General features: G+C 42.6%; 1 protein-coding gene across 1 annotated transcript in view; it reads left to right on the forward strand.

Moving 5' to 3' along the window:
• Nucleotides 1–13,467: 13,467 nt before the first annotated feature.
• Nucleotides 13,468–18,108, forward strand: part of LOC145392210 (ketimine reductase mu-crystallin-like) — a 134,025-nt gene continuing 129,384 nt past the window's right edge. The window contains exon 1 of the mRNA XM_080266665.1: nucleotides 13,468–13,481. Within this exon, the coding sequence (XP_080122791.1) occupies nucleotides 13,468–13,481 (14 nt within the window). The remainder of the gene's footprint in view (nucleotides 13,482–18,108) is intronic.

An 18,108-nucleotide genomic window follows, 5' to 3' on the forward strand; every position in this document is an offset into this window, starting at 1 on the left:
CACAACAGCAGAGTATCTTGAAATTTTTCAAAATTTCTACTTTCACTCCGTGAGCGAGACTACCCTTTTTACGGGCGGAGGCTGTTTACCCATAACAAAGTTGCCCAGCGCACGCAGCCCACATCGTTCAGAGAGAGTTTGATGAACAACCCAACCTGGAAATAATGGTCTTGCCACATATAAAACCTGTGGGGCAACATGGTTAATACTGTACATGGGAAGAAATAGGGAACGGACGATGCAGCACCTAAGGTTGCATGTGAACTGGGTGTGGGATGTGTTTAGGACAAGACCTGACATGGTGCATAATCTCGTAACTTCTATGTCCACGAGACTGCAGGCTGTGATTGATTTACTGTATATGTTATGTTCGTAGACAAGCTGTCTACAGCAGGGTTAGCAAGCACCGAACTTACGTTGTTTGATACCGGAAATAATTACTGTTTCTGCTACACGGTAACAATGCTCATATGCAGTTAGGCTGCATAATGTGAAATATTTTTCCAAGGTTATTGTCATTAGTGCGGCCAGATTGTGTCCCCCACAGTGGCGGGGGGAACACAATCTGGCCGCACTATGGGGTGGTACTACTACTCTGCGGCCAGGTTTTAGGAAGAACACTGCCACCGTATTCCCTGCGTGTCGTAAAAGGCGACTAAAAGGGGTGGGTTGAGGGGACTAGGGACCCCCTCCTCTGCTTTTTAGTTCCTAGAAAGAGACAGGCCAGAGAAAGGGACGGGGGACTGAGTTATCCCCGTACCCTGAAGATTGGGTCTATGAATGTGCGTGGATGTAGGACGATTGAGGCTAAAAGGGAGGAAATTGGGAGAATGTTTGTGAGAAGAAAATTGCATGTGTTAGCTTTGAGTGAAACGAAGATGAAAGGGAAGGGTGAGTGTATGTTTGGAAGTGTGAATGGAAGGTTGTCAGGTGTTGATAGAGGAAGGGCAAGAGAAGGTGTGGCCTTGTTAGTGAGTCCGGAAGTACAGCAACGTGTGACTGAATGGAAGGAAGTGTCATCGAGACTGATGTGGGTGAAAGCAAAATTTGAACGTGAGTTGTGGGTGTTTGTGAGTGCATATGGGCCTGGTAGTGAAAGGGATGAAGAAGAGAGGGAGTCTTTCTGGAATGATGTTGACGAGTGTCTGCAGAGTTTTGGAGCGAATGTGAATGTGGTAATGATGGGAGATCTGAATGCTAGAGTGGGAAATGTAGCAGTTGAAGGTGTAGTTGGTATGCATGGTGAGCCTGGAAGATATGAAAATGGGGAACGAATGATAGGGATCTGTGTTGAGCGAGAGATGGTGATTGGAAATATGCTGTTTGAGAAGAGGCGTGGACCTTGCAAGAGGGGAACAAGTCAAGAGTGAGAGCAGTGGAAATGAGTTACTTGAGAGGAGCATGTGGAGTGACATGGAGGGACAGGTTGACGAATGAAGAAGTGAAGGAACGTTGTGGGGTAGATGTGGATGTGGTTGAAAAGATTAGTAGAAATACACTGAGGTGGTTTGGACATGTGGAGAGGATGGAGAATGAAAGACTGACTAAGAGGGTGTATGTAGGTGAGGTGGAGGGAGGGAGAGGGAGGGGTAGACCGAGGATGAGGTGGAGGGATGGAGTTGAGAGGTATATGAGGGAGGGGGGGTGAGTTGGGGGAGGGAGTCAAATGGTGGGTGACAGAGTGACTTGGAGGCGTTTTGTCTGCGGCCACCCTTTGCGGGATTAGGGCGTCGGGCTATAGATAGATAGATAGATAGAGAAGAAAGATATTTATAAGTATACATGGGTGAGACAGGAGGGTGGAATGGTTGTGGATAAAGCATTGATGGACTATGTGGTTGTGGCTAGGAATGTAATAGGAAGATTGTTGGATATCCATTTCCCTACGAAGTTCTCTCGTCTCTTTCGCTCACTCCATCTACAGGTTTCAATTCTGACCTTCCATTATTTGTTCTAAAAAAAAAAAAAAAAAAAAAAAAACATGACTTCAGCCTTATAAATCTGATGATTATGTCACTCACCATTTGCGTTAATTCCTTTGCATCATTCACAATTTCTCTCCATTTATTTCTGTCATGCACAGCCACTCTTCCTTGCTCAACAGACATCCCTCTCGCATCCAGCACTCTCTTCACACTGTCCATCCATCCTATTCGTGGTCTCCCTCTCAGCCTTACACCTCTCACATCAGATCTAGTTATCTTTTTCACCAATTGCTCATTATCCATTATCTCCATATGCCCAAACCATCGCAACACCCTCTGCTCAACTCTACCAGCCATCTCCCGAACAACTCCAGTTCTCCTTCACACTTCATCATTTCTTTCTCGATCCATAAGCGTCACTCCACACATACTCCTCAGACACCTCGTCTCCATTACATTCAAACTTTTCCTCTCTGCTACACCCATATTCAATGTCTCAGCCCCATATAACGCAGTCGGTACCACAACACCCTCATACAGCCTTCTCTTTATATCCATTCTAAGCGAACAACATCTAAACACCTTTTTCATTCCTCCCAGCACCTTTCCTACTTCATTCATTCTAAACTTCACTTCTGCATCTATTCTTCCATCCACAGCAACATGTGACCCTAAATATTTAAAACACTCTACCTCCTCAAGCAACTTACCATTCAAAACTGTATTCATCCCCATACCATCTACCAACCTCGTACACTTCATCACTTTATTCTTATTTTCATTTACTTTCAATTTCCTTCTTTCACAAACCCTTCCAAATTCCTCTACCAACTGTCTCAGTCTCTCCTCTGAATCAGCTACCAGTGCAGTATCATCTGCAAACAGCAGCTGCTTCAGATTCCACTCTCCACCACCAACATTCACCAGACTCAGACCTCCACCTAACACTCTTGCATTCACCTCCCTTACAACACCATCCATATAAATATTAAACAACCACGGCGACATCACACATCTCTGTTGCAGCCCCACTCTCACGGGAAACCAATCACTCACAGCATTTCCCACTCTTACACACGCCCTACTATTTACACAAAAAACTTTTCACCCCGTTTAGTAACCTACCATCAAGTCCATACAATCTTAAAACAGTCCACAAAGCCTCCCTATCAATTCTATCATATGTTTTCTCTAAATCCTTGAATGCCCAAAACACATCCTTGACTTTCGCTAAATATTTTTCACACACTTGTCTCACAGCGAACACCTGATCCATGCATCCCCTCCCTCTCCTAAAGCCACATTGCTCTGTACCCTCTCTAACTCTCATAATTAACACTCTACCATACACCTTACCTACAACACTCAACAGACTTATACCCCTAAAGCTAGTACATTCATACTTATCACCCTTGCCTTTATACAACGAGACCACACAAGCACTTGCCAAGTCACTTGGCACCATACCTTTCACAAAGCACACATTCAACACTCTTACTAACCAGTCAACATTAGTCACTCCACCACCCTTCAGGCATTCCACAGCACACCCATCCATACCTGCAGCTTTCCCTGTTCTCATCTCCTTTACTGCCTTCTCCACTTCCTCCTTCGTGATCAAGGAATCATTCAACTCTCTGAACACATGTATTCCTTGCACCCTTCCTTCCACCACAATCTCAGCCACCCTTTCCTCCTCTACATTTAACAATCTTTCAAAATACTCTGCCCATCTCTTCCTTACCGCATCCATCTCAATTAACATCCTTCCATCCTCTGCTTTTACTCACTCTTCCTTCCCAGACTCTCCTTTCCGCACCCTTTTCACCTCCTTCCAGATCATTTTCTTATTCTGTTGAAAATTCTCAGTCAGTCGCCTACCCCAACTTTCACCTGCTGCCACTTTAGCATCACGCACAGGCCTTCTCTCCCTATTCCTCTTTTCCTTATACCACTCATATGACACCTCATCCTTCCTCTGCAGCCACACTTCATATGCACGTCTCTTAAAGCCACAGCCATACTTACTTCCTCGCACCACCATTCACTTCCTTTTCTTACACCACCACCCACACGTCTCACACCACACACCTCTTCTGCATGCCTTATCACAGCACTCTTAAACAACTGCCATTCCTCCTCCACACTGCCATTTTCCTGATCTTTCACTGTATTCCACTCATCTTTCAATTTCTCCTGATACTCAATCATTCTCTCTCTTTTATCCAACTCACTCACTTTCAAAACCTCCCTGCCAAACCTAACTCTCACCCATCTCTTACCTACTCTTAACTTTCCCTCCACCAGGTAGTGGTCAGACATACCTCCACCCTCCCCTTTCAGAACTCTCACATCCAACAATCTTCCTATTACATTCCTAGCCACAACCACATAGTCCATCAATGCTTTATCCACAACCATTCCACCCTCCTGTCTCACCCATGTATACTTATAAATATCTTTCTTCTCAAACAGCATATTTCCAATCACCATCTCTCGCTCAACACAGATCCCTATCATTCGTTCCCCATTTTCATTTCTTCCAGGCTCACCATGCATACCAACTACACCTTCAACTGCTACATTTCCCACTCTAGCATTCAGATCTCCCATCATTACCACATTCACATTCGCTCCAAAACTCTGCAGACACTCGTCAACATCATTCCAGAAAGACTCCCTCTCTTCTTCATCCCTTTCACTACCAGGCCCATATGCACTCACAAACACCCACAACTCACGTTCAAATTTTGCTTTCACCCACATCAGTCTCGATGACACTTCCTTCCATTCAGTCACACATTGCTGTACTTCCGGACTCACTAACAAGGCCACACCTTCTCTTGCCCTTCCTCTATCAACACCTGACAACCTTCCATTCACACTTCCAAACATAGACTCACCCTTCCCTTTCATCTTCGTTTCACTCAAAGCTAACACATGCAATTTTCTTCTCACAAACATTCTCCCAATTTCCTCCCTTTTAGCCTCAATTGTACTACATCCACGCACATTCATAGACCCAATCTTCAGGGTACGGGGATAACTCAGTCCCCCGTCCCTTTCTCTGGCCTGTCTCTTTCTAGGAACTAAAAAGCAGAGGAAGGGGTCCCTAGTCCCCTAAACCCACCCCTTTTAGTCGCCTTTTACGACACGCAGGGAATACGGTGGCAGTGTTCTTCCTAAAACCTGGCCGCAGAGTAGTAGTACCACCCCATAGTGCGGCCAGATTGTGTTCCCCCCGCCACTGAGGGGGGACACAATCTGGCCGCACTAATGACAATAACCTTGAAAAAATATTTCACATTATGCAGCCTAACTGCATATGAGCATTGTTACCGTGTAGCAGAAACAGTAATTATTTCCGGTATCAAACAACGTAAGTTCGGTGCTTGCTAACCCTGCTGTAGACAGCTTGTCTACGAACATAACATATACAGTAAATCAATCACAGCCTGCAGTCTCGTGGACATAGAAGTTACGAGATTATGCACCATGTCAGGTCTTGTCCTAAACACATCCCACACCCAGTTCACATGCAACCTTAGGTGCTGCATCGTCCGTTCCCTATTTCTTCCCATGTACAGTATTAACCATGTTGCCCCACAGGTTTTATATGTGGCAAGACCAGTATTTCCAGGTTGGGTTGTTCATCAAACTCTCTCTGAACGATGTGGGCTGCGTGCGCTGGGCAACTTTGTTATGGGTAAACAGCCTCCGCCCGTAAAAAGGGTAGTCTCGCTCACGGAGTGAAAGTAGAAATTTTGAAAAATTTCAAGATACTCTGCTGTTGTGAAGCATCCGTCAATGTCTGAGAGAAAACCCAGGCTCCGGAGACATACCCATCCTCATATATTATACGTGACGTGCCCACTACATGCTTCTCAATAGATGTTTTGGGCATCATATCTGTTATTAGGAAAATAGAGGAAATGTTATTTCGCGTGTTATTACACCCGTTCGTGTTAAGTATGAGGGAATGTGCTTAGCTCACTTGGTTTGTGAGTGACAACATTATGGAGATCCTACTGAACACAATATCATACTGTAAATAAGGAGTATGTTGAAGACTAAGTAGAATAGATATTGAATTATGGAAGACCAAGATCATAGTTCAAAGGCATAGCCATTTAACTTTTACTTTTAGATACAGACGCAATGTGGAAATAAAGTTGAGCGTCAGCCTAGGATGAAGTGACTAAAATTTTAGAACTGTTGAACAAAGACAAGATAAACACGGCAGTAGCAATGATTCAGTCCTTTGCCTCAGCTACCTGTTCATTTTGGACAAAACCTAAGAGGGGTTAATGTCAGACAAGGATGAAGTGATTTCATTTCGAGGACAATAATTACAATTTTAGTGTCACAAGACAAAGTCAACCTAAACTTCTTGAATCACTTTCGAACCAATATTCGTAAAATGGTTGAGGGTCAGGCACACATATAGTAACTGAATTTTACGATACTCTGTCGAAGGTAAAGCTGGCTGTGTAGGCTCAAAAGTTACCACCAGAAACAAATTGTGTGACACAGATGCTGCAGTCTGAACTCTCTTTATTGCTTACTTTGAAAGCAACTCTGCGTGCTCCTGGAATACGTTCTGATATACACAACAATTTTGAATGTATTATATTTAATACCTAAGTGGAATGCATACATTATATTTACTTGCATACAAGTAGCCCAGTGATGCCTTCTGTAATGCTATACCTGCTGCTATTTCTCCTCCAGCAGTTTACAGTATCTTCCTGTGTGTTATTGAGGAGAATGTTTTTTTCGTCGGTGAATATAACACGAGCCCAGTTATTAATATCTTCTTGCGCGGGTTCTTTGCGAATCAACGTTTGCCCTTACGATATCTAGGTGTTAGCTGCTGTTTTTTTTTTTGGCCAGATTGTTGTGATGAAGAGCCGCGGCATGTAGGCTTCGTCACACAGTCTGAGCAGTCACATCTAGCTGTATTTCTTCTCGTATGGCCACCGTGTTGATAAAGGGACTATTCCCCGCAGCTTCTCTTTACCTGCCGAATGTCTTCGGCCATGGTCTTCCTTGATGGTTGGTCCCCCAGTTTATTGCTCAGGTCTCCAGCTTCTGCCCAACGCGTTAACCACAATTAAACTCTTGTCTTCGATATTCCTAGGGTATTGGTGATCACCCTTATAGACTTTCTCCACTCTCTTGCATACCAACAATACGACCTCGAAGGGTGAGAGTGTCTTGCAGCCGGTTTATCGTTTACATTTTGGCCCCGTGCTAGGATTGTAAATTGCCTCGACACCTTGGTTTGGGATAAATATTGGTAACGTCTTTAAGTGGCAACACAAGCAACTTCAAACGATCATGAACCAACGTCACCTAAATTATTCTTCCAACGTTTAACACTGTTTTTTGCACAGGTTATACTGGTGGCTGTTTTCCATGTATCATTTGTAGCATTGTATTGCACGTATGTTAATCTGGTAATACAGAACATTATATTGATCAAACTTAACGATCTGCAGTTTGGTTTGCCGTAAGGGTACGCCGTTTGCCTAAGAAAACTGTTCACGTAAAAATAGTCATTGTTGTATAATGTTTCATGTTTATGTTGGCAAATATTACATAATTTGTACTGGGTATACATTTGGTGATATAATTACGTTAGAAACGAGATTATATTAGTACTGTAAAAGCGATATTATATTAGTACTTTACACAATATAGAACAGGCGTCTTCGATGGGCTATTATGCACGGGTGCAATCACACTTGTTAGAGACATTGGATGGCCCAGGGGTAGCATTGCTGGGCAGACAAAGTCGGAACCTTGACTGAAACTGTAAGACTTGGTTTCCCTAGTCAGTAAACCTGCTCCGGACAGATGTAACCACATCAAAATCTATAATTATTACTCCATCTTGTCTTAGCTCGTTAGATATGGGTCTCTTCCTGATTAATATAATTATCATGAAGTATTATGAAGAGTTATTTGAAAGGAGCATGTGGAGTCACATGGAGAGACAGACTGACAAATGAGGACAGGACAGTGAAATGGCGGGGGGCAGGGCGACATGGAGGCGATTTGTTTGTGGCCACCCCTGACGGGATTAAGGCGTCTGGCAATACATAGATAGACAGAAATATTCAGAACAAAGTAACCGATTTCTCACAACGTAGTGAAGCAGTTATAATCAACAACTTCTTTGTGGATGGCACGTTTTCATGTCAAAACCGCATGGAGTAAGCCAGAACAGAATATCAGAGGTTCTACGATGGCAATGGCAGTTAAGTAAGGCATGATATATTTTTCACAACACTAAGTATGCTGTTCCAAAAGGTATACCGAATTTAAAAGTCTCCCTAACACCCTCAGTTCTTTGGCTTTCTGTTTATTTACTCTTGCAACCGTCAGATGATTTTATTCGGCACTGCCATGAGCGGACGATTCTTCTAGGCATTTGTTTATAGGCTTGTTCATTGCCTTTACGGATATAACTCAATGGTTGGGAGTTTAACTAGACACACCGTGCAAGGTGAGAACGGGCCTAATCTTGAGAAGCTGCAGGTAGGGTAGTGGTTGGGGGCCGCACTCCTCATCAGAGATATATTTCATTTTTGGAAGTATTTGGGCCCTGGTGTGAGACCCTTATATGAAGAGAGCCCTGTACAGACAGCACATAGTTTCAGCCGGGGCCCTGGTGTGAGGTAACCTAACTGTAGGAATGAAATAAAGGAGGAAATGGGAGACAGTAAAAAGGGCAAAATTACTGGTTAATCGAAATCGATTTATACCTGTCGACTGTTGAAGGTCCACAAACCCATTCGGATGGGTGGCTTCATTAATATTTAATTATTCTTATTCCAGCCGTTGTTATTCAATGACAGAATCTCGAACAGTGAAGGTGGGGATAATAAAAATTATATCTAACCCACCAGTTCGCAAAGCCCCCCTGTAGCCAAAAAAAAAAAAAAAAAATCAGGATACATACTACATAAAGCATCCATCTGATTACAGTGTTATTACACATAAGCAAATACCAATCAGAGAAACAACGATTTGTAGGTCCCTGGCTTCTCTGCTATCCACGCCTCCTCTCAGAGCGCCCTGTGGCACTGAGGACTGGCAACTCGAAGTTACGGTAATATCTGATGTGAGGTGGCCTGAGAGAGAGAGAGAGAGAGAGAGAGAGAGAGAGAGAGAGAGAGAGATTGATTGATTGAATAGGAAAACCAGTGCCAGGCAGCAAAGGCCATATGGCACTAAAGAAGAAATCATTGATATCGGTCAGGTAAAGCAATCATATGGAGGAAAGCATACGGATACGTGACAAAAAGAATATGACAGCGGTAACCGAAACGTGGGTGGATTCAACAGAAGCATGGCATAATATGACAATATATGCACTTGATTATCCTACTCATGCCATTTTTGTTACAGGTATTGATATCAACTCTCAACAAATAACAATGCAGTCTAACGTAGTTATATTCCTGAAGCATGGTGACGTGTAGTCTTCCTTGTCTCTTCGTACTCTTTATTCTTTGAATGGTGGTGGTGATGATGGTGGTGAATGTTAACAGTTTTCTTTTCTTTCTTACTTTTCAGGATTAATGAGTGTTGACCAGAACAGATGAAAATGGCCGAGTGTTACTTTAAACTTATGGACAGATGTAGTGAGCCAAGACTTCGTCCAGTGCAGGGGTAGAGAGAATTCAGTCTATTATCAATGCCAGCAAACAGCGTGGTGACATTTTGCCAACAGACTTGCAATCGTGTATCAGAGGCAGTAAGGACTATACCGTACCATGTCACAGATCCTCTGTGTCATCATACACATCAAAGCTCAAAATTGCAGGTTCTTACAGAAGTGCCAGTCATGCTTGAGTGAGCCCCCGCCACAGAAAAGAACATTACGATCTCATAGTGATACCGAATTCAGCTTTTAGACCCACTGTATATTCTGTGGTCATATGTGCATAGAAGAACGGGACTCGAAAAATCCTGGATGATGGAGGCCTGTGAGTCAATGCCGAACCATAGATTCAGGACCAAGTGACAAGACATTCAAAGAGACAATTCTTCAGGTGTGTCGTGAACGCAATGATCAGTGGGAAAGATGTTGAACTTCGCATTCTTGGTGCAGTGAGTGATTTACACGCGCTGATGGCGTTATCACAGAGACTGTAGACCTTCATTCATGGGCCCCAAATCAATGAAATGTACAGGAACCTCAGAGAGTAAACCTCAGAAGGATGCAGCACTTGAACAGCTCATAAAAGTCATGGAGTTTGACATGGACAAGTTGTGGTCGTTAACTGAGGTTTACAACCAGTACACGGATAACAATGGCACAAAACTCAAAAGACGAGCTCTGATTGAGGGAATATCAAAGCACTTTGGTGAACAGTTGTTACTTCTGTCCTGCAAAGGTTTAGCAACCCTGTTGGTATTCAGGAGAAGTGCCTCCCAGTTGGTACAACTAGTGGAGGAACCTGACGATGATTTCCCTGAAATTAAGTCTTTTGCAAAGCAGATTCGCATGGAATCAAAAGCCATTGACTTAGATAATAAGAGTTACTCCACACGAATTAACGATGGGACTGCATGTGCCCAATCCAGCAGTACATTGTTGTCCCCGTTGTCAGAAATCAGTCCAAAACTCTCTGGATCTCTTACAGCATTTCTTATTGGTAACATGGTTACCAATGCAGTCACACATAAGCCTACTGCATTGCAACTTGCACTTGGTGTCTCAGCCAGAGAAAAACAGATCATAAACACACTGCACGACTTCTCAGTGACGTGCTCATATGATGAAGTATTGCGCTTTAAATCATCTGCTGCTCACCATGCTGCTGAAATTAGCAATGTCCAGGGTCTGTTTAAGGCAGAAGATGGTTTGATTCAGGGAGTAATTGACAACTATGACGCCAATATCTAATCTCTGAATGGATTAAAATCTACCCATACTCTGGCCATGCTGATGTGCCAGTCAGTATCTGATCCACCCACGGTGAATGACCAAGACGAGGAACAGAAGACTCCCAGAATTACCAAGCCCAACATGAAACTCCCTGTTGATGACATCACAATACATCACTACCATGGACCAAAGCATCCTGACGTGCCTGCTGCACCTCCAGTGAACATCGATTACCAAAATCATTTGGAAAGGTGTCGGACTGTCAGTCTCAACAGAGCTCAAGAACTGGATCATGAGTTTCTGAAATGTGTGACCAGAAGTGAAAATGTCTCTGAATATGGAGGTCATACTTCAAAAGTTGGACAAGAACAGCATCACTCAGTCCAACCAGCTACTGTGACTCGGTACAGGCCTTTGATTGACTTGAAGCCTTCAGATCCATCAACAATAAAAACGGCTTTGGTTGAGGCTCAGTCCCTAACAACTGACTGTGGTCAACAATTTGTTGTTATCACAGCAGACCAACAGTTGTACAAAGTTGTTTTGGATAATATATGGTCATCTCCAGAGTTCTTCAGTAACATATATCCTTGCCTGGGAGGACTCCACACAATAATGAGCTTCTGTGGGTCAGTTGGCAAACTGATGATGGATTCTGGCCTATCAGATATCCTGAAACATGCTTTTGGTTGAGTAGAAAAGGTACCCACAGAATGTGAGAGCATTTAGGCTACTTGCTGAGGAAATTCTTCGGAAGCATATCAGAGAGATAGATTCTTTTGAAGCTTTAGACACAATGTTGACAGATGTGTCAAACCAAAGCAAAACTGCCAAGCTCTGGATAGATTGCTTCATACGACCGGTGTTCATTATGATGGCATTCACACAAGCTGAGCATGAATCAGACTGGCCTCTTCACCTGTGGGCAATGTCTCAGATGGTCCCTTACTTTTTTGCATCTGGACATGTAAACTATGCTCGTTATGGCCTGTACTATCTCAGATTCATGGAGGCACTCCCTTCTGAAGTGGCTGATACGTTTCTTAAAGGCCAGCACACCATGAGACATTCACCAGCTGCATCAAACTCAACTTGGAGTGACATGTTCATTGAAACCACCTTTATGCTCTTTGGACACAGTCAAGGTGGTTTAACGGGAATCACTTTGAACAGTAATGCTACCCAACGATGGGCCCTCAGTCTTCACTCCTGCAGCGTGCTCGTTCATGAAATCCAGGCAGTGAGAGAAAACATACAACAACCCTTAATATACCACAAGGAAGAATCTCCTGCACGCATGCGACTAGATGCCGCTGACAGGCTTAAACTTCAGCAAAGCTGGAGCAGTGCATCGATCCTCTAGATCCAACTGGTCACCATCAAGACCTCTTTAACATTGTAACTGGACAAATCGCTGGATCATCTGCTAATGTACATAACTCATTAGCATTGGGAAAACAATCGTTGGAAGCATATGAGGCAAAGCTTCCAGATGGATTCCATGCTCTAATTAGCTGTCCTATAACAACAATGGCAACAAAAAGAAAGCAGATAAAGCTACATGAAACTGCTGACCACATTTGACACTGAAGTGATTTTCAACAGGACCCTTGGGCTCATGGACACAGAAGATTTTAATTTGAAGGAACTGTTTGACTATGAGCTTTCACAGATTCCAACTTCTCTCTTCACTGACGATGGAAATCTCCGACCAGCAACATCAAAATCAAAACTCAAAAAGTCTTTGGGAGTTGAGCAATCGTCTCGAACGACACCAGACCCCAAAGTTATTGTGCTTGATGGTTGTGAAATACTTTGGACAATTCATTGGCCAGTTCCTGGAACAATCAATGACCTCACTACAGCAGTAGAAACATACTTGCGACAGAAATTATCCAACGGTGATGTGTATCTGGTCTTTGATATATACACCCATACAGCCCAAAGGGATGTACCCGAAGCCAACGGTCATCTGGCATAGTCAGTGGCCCATTTCATTTCACGTCAAATTCACCACTGTCTTCTCAAACTGCATCTTTATCCATCGTGGACAACAAAGTTCAGATCATTGACCTACTGTGCAGTGGTTTGGTCGAACGTTTCCAGAAGGAAATTATTGACAGGAAACTTGTCATCACTTCGTCAGATCCTGTACCACATGAAATTCAGAAAGGAAAGCATGTGAGAAGGCAGGACTTAACTGTGACACATGAAGAAGCACACAACATCATACCAACCCATGTAATCCATATTGCCAGGGAGACTCAGGAAACCATACATGTCATTTGTGACGATACTGACGTGTTTGTCCTTCTGGTCCATTTCTTTGCATCTGAAGGTCTCCACAGTGATATTTTCATGGTTCCAACTCATACATCAAGGAATGTTGTCAATATTGGTGCAACAGCTGAAAAGCATGCTGACATAACAAAGTACATACTGCCTCTCCATGCCTTAACAGGCTGTGACACAGTTACGAGTAGTACTCTGTATGGGATTAGAAAAGTGAAAGCCTTGAAAGTGCTTAAACAAGGGAACTTTCCTCCCCTCCAGGGAGACACAGATCAAAACGAGGAAGCCTTGGAAGCCAAAGCTGTTGCATTCATTGCCAGCTGTTACGGAAGTAAGGCTATGGGCACAATGTCGGATGCTCGGTTCAGTGTGTGGCAACATAAAACTGCAAGAGGAAAATCTCAGAGATTTAGATTAGCTTCACTTCCACCTAGCTCTAATGCATTTCGAATGCATGTCAGGAGAGCACAGTATCAAGCTTGTTTATAGAAGGCATCACTGCAAACGTCTACCTCGGATCTAGACTCCTCAGAACTTGGATTGAAGGCAGACCATGAAAACCACATCCTCCTTCCGGTTACACTTCCACCTGGCACTCTGGCTGCTTCTGAAAGGGTGTTAAATTAGTTGTGTTGCAGCTGTCACTCCATAGATGCATGCGCCACTCGACGATGTTCTTGTCACAAGGCAGATATTGCTTGTTGTGCCTTCTGCTAATGCAATACCACCTCTAGTCTCCATTGCTCAAACCCGCTGAACAAAACATTTCAGGATGCTGTTGATGAATCATGTGACACTGACATGGAATCGGATGAAGAAACTGATGATATACAGTACATGTAAATTTCCATGTAGTTTCCATGTAGTCTTGTCAACTGATTTTTACTTTAATTCCACGAAGGAGGTTTTGTTTTCATTGGTGTTGGTTTGTTTGTTTGTCTGTCTGTCTGCCTGTTAACATGATATCTCTTCTTTCATGAACTGATTTTCATGGAATTCTGTATGTAGGTAGACTTTGGTATAAGGAACAGGTGATTACATTTTGAAGCAGATCTTGGTCTGGATGCATCACCATTATTGTTTTTGTTGAATAACTTTAAAGGGAATATTATGACATATATGTGATTTAAAACCCAAAGGGTACATTTTCAAGGTCAAAGAATGTCATTACGGGGGTGACAATGCCGTACAACTAGTGCCTGTAATTAATAATAGCAATTTGGGCAAATAGCACAGCCTTGGATGTCAGAGCACTGCTTGTTTAACCAAGAAATCATTTAAATATGAGTATAATTAAATAAAATGATGATCTACAGTTCTTTTATGGTCATAAATGAATTTCTTGACCTCAAAAAACCCATATTTGACATATTAAAAAATCGGTTAAGAAATAGACATTTGGGAACCAATTTAAGAAACATACGTTCCGTGGCGGCCATCTTGGACGCCATCTTGAATTTCTCAAAACGCTCAATGATGCCAGCTGGGCATCATTCAGATCCTTATTCTACACAACTTGCTCTACCAAAATCAATCATACCCTGCTTGGGGGGTATTTTTGCAAGGTTCACTGCCTGGCTGCTGGACTAATGGTATGTGGGGCCGGACTTTTGCGATTCCCAGACTTTTGGGGTTCCCACACTGGTCTTCCCCCCCTTTTAGTCCGGGAAATGGGGGGTCGAGTGTGTAGCCCCCAGGATATCCGTGACCTTGAGTTTGACCTTTCAAAGTCATTCAAGATCAAAGATCTTGGTGTCAAATGAAAGCCCATTTTATGAGCTCCTGTCTGTTCATAATAGTATATATCTGTATCTTCAACCGTTTTCAAGTTTTAACCCTCTGAAAATTCGTGACCTTGATTTTGACCTTTGGTCACTCGATTACCACGAAAAGTTAATCACTTTCTTTGGGGATCAGTGGCCATATATCCTGAAAGAGTCATGTAATTTCATTCAGCTGTTTTTCCATAATGTTGCTAACAAACAAACAATTATGCGAAAACAAAAAATTTTATACCTTGCCGTAGAAAAATATTTGTCAAAAAATAATAAAGATATATAATCTGGTCTAAACCATGCAAAACTATAATAAATTACCTTTGCAATGATATATAGATTATGATAATTTCTGCATTTTATATCGCGGTAATGCGACATGAAAAATATGTACAACTTTTTATGATTCTCGGACGCATATTCGCTTGGCGATTTTTTTCTTTGATCGGTCATTGTATATAAGCGTTTTGTTATAGGATGCTGGTTGTGATGTTATTTTGAAGCTGAGTTGTTCTATTTTATCTTAGTAGGCTATATTTAAAAAGGGAAAAGAAAGAATATACAAAGTCAAAATGACGAGATGAAGTTAGGCAAAAACCAAAAATTTTATACCTTGCCGTAGAAAAGTATTCGGCAAAAAAGTAAAGATATATAAATCTGGCAAAACTGCAATAAATTACTTTTACACTGATAATTACTGGACGTTCAGTTTGTTTATGAGACATCATGAAGCTCCCCACCCCCTCTCTCTCTCACTCTGCACAGAGATCCTTACTCACCTCATGCACACTTTGCAAGATAATATCCTGTCTGCAATGATTTACGACCCCAACCTCCTCTCCGCCTCATTAGAACACACATCTGCTCATGCGGGTATAGTTTCGTACGGTGTGCTGGTACAATGAATCAGTCACTTAGAGCTCTACATTTTTATCCGCGTCGTGAGAGGCCAGATATATAAGAACCTGCCTTTTGTGTTAATGCAATTTTTCATGCTCTGTTCGTGCGGAAATCTTCAAATCAAAACATCGCCACACTCATCCTGGCCAATCTATATCACCCATCTTCACTACCCTAACCATGCTCCATCAGCATTCAAATTGATCCAACTTTCTGCAGTTCAACCATCCCATCCTTTTTCAACTTTCTATCATATTTCTAAGGAAAATCAGTGATTTAAACCTTCTATCCTCCGGTGCTGCACCTCAAAATATCCGTTTTCACAAGGTGTGCTCGTCGCATCCTGCTCCACTCCACCATAATCTCAACCATCTCACCCTCTTCTTCCCAACTACCTCACCCATGACGTCAGCGTTACCTACTCACCTGCTTCACTTATACTGCACGAGACGGCCCTGCAGCAGCGGTTGCTTGCCTATGATTGATGGAGCTGCTCAACAAGACAGATCATGGTTACTTACGAACAACAACAACAACAGTGTATGCTTCCATAGCATTGCCTGCCACCTACCACTCTCCCAGCCCATCCCGTCTGCTCCCCTCCACCCACCTTCCCATTTCTGTTCTAATTCAGTGAATATTATAAATAATAATCGCGACTGCTGGCTGATGGACTGGGAATTCCCCATCCTCTAAATTCAGCTCAAAAAAAGCTCGTGAATCCTTGGAGTTGGGTCCCGTGTCTGCCCACCGCCCAGGAATTCTGGCAGGATCGTCTGGCTGTGCGGAATGGCAGAGATGTGAATAAAGAATGGAAATGTATGGCAGTAGAATATTAACAGTTCTTACGGTAAGAAACTATGATATGCCAGTCTGCCAGGCAAAACATAAAGAAAGCAAACTGCCTGGATGGGAATGCCTTTCATGTACAAACTCTGTATGAATAGTCGTGGGCAGAGTAGAGGTAGGAGAGGCGTAAGTATTTATTTATGTTGTAATTCAAGATACATTCACGTAAAGTTTAAGTTTGAGAGAGGAAAGTGGTTCTGATTGTTACGTATGCACCATGTGATGACAAAAGTATGGATGAGATAGATAATTCTGAGAGCCAGTTAGGTATGGTAATCGAACATAATTATGTTATAGGATTACAGTGTTTGTGATGTGTGAGCTGAATGGAAGAGTTCGTACAGGTTCCGTAAAATTAATGGTGCATGGATCGCTTTGGTTTACCGCAAGAATATGAGAACGGATGGTGGCTTGGGGACTTGTGTTATGAATGGAGACTCGGCATTAACAATTAGTATTTAAAACACACACACACACACACACACACACACACACACACACACACACACACACACACACACACACACACACACACACACACACACACACACACACACACACACACACACACACACACACACACACAGTGCATAAATATGCGTGGTATAAAGTGACTCTACTGAATGTCGACAGAACTGTAATTTATCATGTGCTTCCCGAAAGACGTGATTGGATGTGTCACGGACAGAATAAGTCAAGAGCAGACGATGCGAAGAACTTTCTAGTCGTACGGCTGTGGTGTGCAGAGTGAAACTGAGTGAAACGAAGAAGGAATAGCTTGAGGGAGTACTCAGAGTTAAAGAGTAAAAATAGAAACTGAGTGAAACGAAGAAGGAAAATCGTGAGAGAGTAGAATAAAAATAGAAAAATGAAAACCAAAGCGGTGGCAGATAAACGTGTGCAGGAAATAGAAGAGGAGGAGTTGGGTTAGGAAATTGAAAATGAATCGATTTAGACAATTTATGGAGAATATACAAACAGTGTTTGATCAGAAGTGCCAAAATATGTATGATGGTGCAAGGGTTATACACTACTGGGTATTTAGTAAGAAAAGGAGAGCATGTTGTGATGTGGCAGCAGAACCAGTTGTGGAACAGAAAAGAAAAAACGGATAGAAAAAGTGGAGGCAAAAAAGGAATGTAGAAAAAGAGAGACAAATGATAAGAATATGAGGTATGTAAAGGAATTTTTGAAGAAACAGGAGAAGGATGAAAGTGAATAATTTGGAAGACAAGCTCATTATGAAACTTCTGGAAAAAAAAAGGAAGGTGCAAAAAATTTCAATGAATATGAAGAGTGTGAAATCCTACTCTCTCTCTCTCTCTCTCTCTATACTCGTGTGTGTGTGTGTGTGTGTGTGTGTGTGTGTGTGTGTGTGTCAAGTGGAACGAGTGGAACGAAGTTTTTGCAGTGAAAGGATGTACAAAACATTTCTACAAAACTCTTGTTTGTTTTTCTACTTCCG

The sequence above is a fragment of the Coenobita brevimanus genome, chromosome 2 (genome assembly GCF_032717465.1).
Source record: "Coenobita brevimanus isolate Jiangsu-jjx chromosome 2, ASM3271746v2, whole genome shotgun sequence".
Classification (NCBI taxonomy): domain Eukaryota; kingdom Metazoa; phylum Arthropoda; class Malacostraca; order Decapoda; family Coenobitidae; genus Coenobita; species Coenobita brevimanus.